Source organism: Limulus polyphemus, unplaced genomic scaffold, assembly GCF_000517525.1.
Source record: "Limulus polyphemus unplaced genomic scaffold, Limulus_polyphemus-2.1.2 Scaffold1577, whole genome shotgun sequence".
Taxonomy (NCBI): Eukaryota; Metazoa; Arthropoda; class Merostomata; order Xiphosura; family Limulidae; genus Limulus; species Limulus polyphemus.
In genome coordinates this window covers 158,291-162,908 of record NW_013667187.1, presented here as the reverse complement: position 1 = coordinate 162,908, position 4,618 = coordinate 158,291, and the positions used below count along the sequence as shown (strand labels likewise).

General features: G+C 31.2%; 1 protein-coding gene across 3 annotated transcripts in view; it reads left to right on the top strand.

The window, feature by feature from the left end:
• The window catches only part of LOC106464171 (pantothenate kinase 1-like), an 88,126-nt gene that overhangs the window by 57,230 nt on the left and 26,278 nt on the right, over positions 1-4,618 (top strand). For all 3 annotated transcript variants that reach the window (XM_013924292.2, XM_022391859.1, XM_022391860.1), the window contains one exon: positions 3,390-3,566. In XM_013924292.2, the coding sequence (XP_013779746.1) occupies positions 3,390-3,566 (177 nt within the window). The remainder of the gene's footprint in view (positions 1-3,389; positions 3,567-4,618) is intronic.

Below are 4,618 nucleotides of genomic sequence, written 5' to 3'. Positions count from 1 at the left end.
CATTCAGCTGTGGGGGCTTTATAATGTGATGGTCAATCCCACTATTCATTGGTAAAAGAGTAGCCCAAGAGTTTGCGGTAGTGATGATAACTAGCTGTTTTCCCTCTAGTCTTTCACTGTTAAATTAGGGATGGCTAGCGCAGATATCCCTTGTGTTGCTTTGCATGAATTTCCAAACAAACCAAACCATCCTGTAAAAATAGTGTCCAGGTGTTCCTAAGTTTCTGTGTAATTGATGTTACTAGAGAACACATTTGTACTTGTCTAAGGAATTCTCCAATGCTACTGTTCATGGGAAAGTATAGAAATTCCACTGTGGTACAGACTTTGCTTACATGTGGCTAGTACAAGAATAAAGTTGGATCTTCAGTCCTTGTAATTATATTGTCAAGTCCATGGTAGAAATATTGCTGCTATAAGTGCATTAATTAAGACAACAACATAGCAAATGCTGTTGTCCATTCTGAAGAGTTTTCTACTTAGTATACAAGAGGGGTACAAGGCAAGCTTACTAAAAATCAAATGTTCATACTGATTAAACCTTTATGGTAAAATCATAAAGTTGTAGGTGGCTTTCAAAGTTAAATCTTAGACAAATTTTGTGACATTCTTCCCATGGTATTCAGCTTTTACAGAAAGTACTAATCGACCAATACTAATTAAAAATAAATCAAACTCATATTTTTTAATGCTCGCAAAATACAGTAAAAGACTCCTAACCACATTATCTTCAAACATTTAAAAATTTTATTGTTCAAATAACCTAAAACTGAATTTATCTTTTCTGTTTGGTGTGTACAAAGAATTATCGTATAATATGTGAAACTATTGTAAATTTAAATTAATAAATTTCACTGTCCCCTCTGGTATTAATACATGCAATAATACAAAATTTTGATTAAGACAGATGTTTTGTTGATTGAATTATGCTGCTAAATATGAAATTACCAATATTTTCAGTGGTTCATACAAAATACTAAAATATGCATGGGAACTTAGAAGTGGAAACCAAATTGTAATGTTACCTACCTATACTTTTCTGGGCCTTTCCTCTTAAGCAGTGTACATATATGTGGCAAACTCGTGTGAACAGACTGATATTAGTATTTGAAATACTAATATCAGTATTTGAAATAAATTCAAGAGAGACAGTTTGTATGTTAGATTTACATATAAAAGTAAAGGGGAGGAAAATGTAAAATTTCTTTTGCTGTTGTGTTTGACAATTAAAATGCCATGGCCAATGTTCAGTATCTAAGCATGTTACATGCACCAAATGCATACATTTATGAAGATTTTGGTGAATAAGAATTGTTCTCAATTAAAAGGAAAGAAAAATTTCACATAACATAGCATATTATTTTATTTTTATTTATTGTTTTTATTTAGACCAACTATCACTTTAAAGTTACTAGGAAGTGCCTGTGATATTACCAGTTAGAAATTTAACATTAGGCTTAACAGGAGTATCATTAATGTTGGTTAGGTTAATTTAAAGATATTAAGATTTAATGGTGATTTTAATGAAAATAGAAAATGTTTGTTGTTTAGATTTTAAGAATAGTAATGTGCAAAATATAAAAATGTTCATTTAATGTGAGCTTGTATTCATTTGTATTATTGTGGTGCTGGATAGCATCATGTGTTTGCTGCTCTATTAGATAATATCAAGTTTTTTAAAATTTCTGTTTTCTTTCAGTTCAGTTTGGATGCAGAGTCACTGAAATTAGCAACATATTTTCTTATTACTTCAGCCACACATGAGACTAAAATCACTAACTGATCATTAAGCATGTTTTCTAATGGAAAGGAAGCTGTGACCTTACCTGTTATTTCCAGAAATAGCTATTTTTTCTGTTGGTGAATCATTTAATGGCCCAGGGTCTTATCACCGCCATGTTTGAACATGAGTGGTACAAAGTCATTTGATCTAAGTGCTTCACATGAGCAGTCTGACTTTTATGTTATTATATTTTAGTATTTAAGGCCAGGCTCTTCCATCTTAGGCAGATTTGGAAGAGAGATTTTCCTAGGATTTTGTAAGATTGTAGCTTTTATCGAGACTTAGATTATAGAGTTCTTGAGATTGTCAAGATTTAAGACTTAAAAGTTTGTTTCAATAAATTGTTTTACTTTGGGAGGTATGACTTCTAGCTTTACGTTTAACAAAATGGGTTTTATTTTTGTTGTTCAATTTTCTTTTCCTTTTAGCTTATATGAGGGGTCACATTGAAGTGGTGAGAGAGAGAACCAACAAAGGTTTCTTTTCATATTCTCCCTCTCTTAACAGTTTCACACAGACCCCATGCAAACATTTGCCTTGTTGTTTTATATTGTCATGTTTATTTTGATAAATATTTTTTATTGTACATTTTTTGTATTGACTCCATTGGAGTTTAGAAAAAGACAGACCCATCCTCTGTAGCACGATATTTGGCAAACCTTCTCTTTACTTGACCCTACCTGTTTACTCTGTTGGAAATCCATGCACTGGAAAATAACACATTATAAACATAATTAAAGTTTTAGTTTTATCATTGCAGATGTAGATTATGAGCATAGTTTTCCTGATTAGGCAAACAGAAAGTATACCAATTAGTTAACTATTAAAACTACAAATATCAGTGCTTGTCTTTTCTACACTGCCCTGGATGTACAAGTGACATTATGTGCAAAATAAATCATATCATACAAGGTTTTAGCTACGTGAATATATTTATACTCAGTTTCTGAGGCTTTAGAAGAAGAGTTACAAAGTGGTGATCTAATTAGCACAAGTGGATAACAATAAAAACCATAGGTAACTATTTTTGCCTCTTCAAGATTGAAAGAGTTCTGTTTTTGGTATATTAACTTTCTTGTTGGTCTCATTCACTTTCCTGTATACATAAGTGAAGCAGATACAAATAAAAAGAACATATTACAGTATACACAGGTACTTATTATTTTATTTTCACACATATTTAATTTTACAACAGTCAGTGAATACACTAAAACTTAAATTAACTGAAATCTCTTCCAGTTGTTGGGAATAAGAAGCATAGAAAAGTAAATAATCTTGTGGAAAGTTTGTTAAAAATATTCTCATGGTGAGGTTTCTCATAAATGTAAATTAATTTAGAGATAAGTGAAATTTTCCATTGATTTCTTGTGGTTAAGAACATGTTTATTTAAAATCATTTCTGTACAGTTTATGATTCTGGTTGACAACAGTTGGAATTCTTCAACAGCCATTGTCATGAAAAATTTGAATTTGTATTGAAAACAATTATATTCAGCCAATTGCATGGTTCCAAATTATTATTGTTACTGAAGTGTTAAACAGTAGTAATAAGCATTTTTTTATATAATTTAATTTCAATTTTCTAATGAGGTGTGTGTGATTTCAGTTTAGGAGGTGGCACATTCCTTGGATTGTGCTGTTTACTCACAGGATGTGAAACCTTTGAAGAAGCTATTGCTCTAGCAGAAATGGGGGACAGTACCAAAGTTGACAAACTTGTGCGAGACATTTACGGAGGTGACTATCCAAAGTTTAACCTTCAAGGAGATACAGTAGCAAGCAGGTAGTTTTAGTTTTGATAAAATTTACTCAAAACATTTGATTGTTATAGTTCTTACGATGATATCTCAGTATTTACGGAGGTGACTATCCAAAGTTTAACCTTCAAGGAGATACAGTAGCAAGCAGGTAGTTTTAGTTTTGATAAAATTTACTCAAAACATTTGATTGTTATAGTTCTTACGATGATATCTCAGTATTGTTTTATAATTGTACAAAAAATAGCTTCTTTTACTTTGTACCCATATATATGATATATATATATATATGTATGTGTGTGTATCTGTGTATATGTAAGCATTATCTAGGTTCAGATACATATCATATTGTAAACTTTTCAATTCAAGAATGTGATGTAAAGCAGTAACAGTTAAACAATCAATCCAGAAAACAACAGTTTTGTTTTCTGTGACTATTAATTTATACAAACTTACACTTGTTTACTTGTACGATTTCATTTATATCATTCAGTTTACCTTTCATCATTGCTTCTCTAAACTCCATATCTAAAAGTTTGTGGACTCTTCCATCTGGCATATAAGTCACTACGATCTGCTTCTGTTACCAAATCATTCTCTTCATCATATACTTAAAGTTTTCCTAAAGACCTGTAAATTACTGACTCACATCTTTAGATGGCATTATCATGAAGTTTTAGGATCATCTAAGTATGCTAATATTAGTTGTATCTGTCACTGAAAGGGAGGATTACAATCAATGTGGAAATCAATAATGGCTGAAGACATCAGGTACCTGATGATGACAAAACCTTGTACATTTGCTGTTATGTTAAACTTATATTAAAGTTTTTCTTCATTACCCATTCAAGCCGTCTCCAGCCATTATTAGTCTCAAAGTGGGTTCCTCGTCATCGAATGTGGAAATCAATGTTTTTTCACATATAAATGGTTACAAAATATGAATGTATAATTGCTTTTTATTATTTCATGTAATATAGATATATGGTTGGATATAATGTATTGTTACGTCTCCGTTTGTTAATTGATTTTCCGTAACTTCGTTCCGACGAAACTTAAGCGACACAAGTTCTTTCTT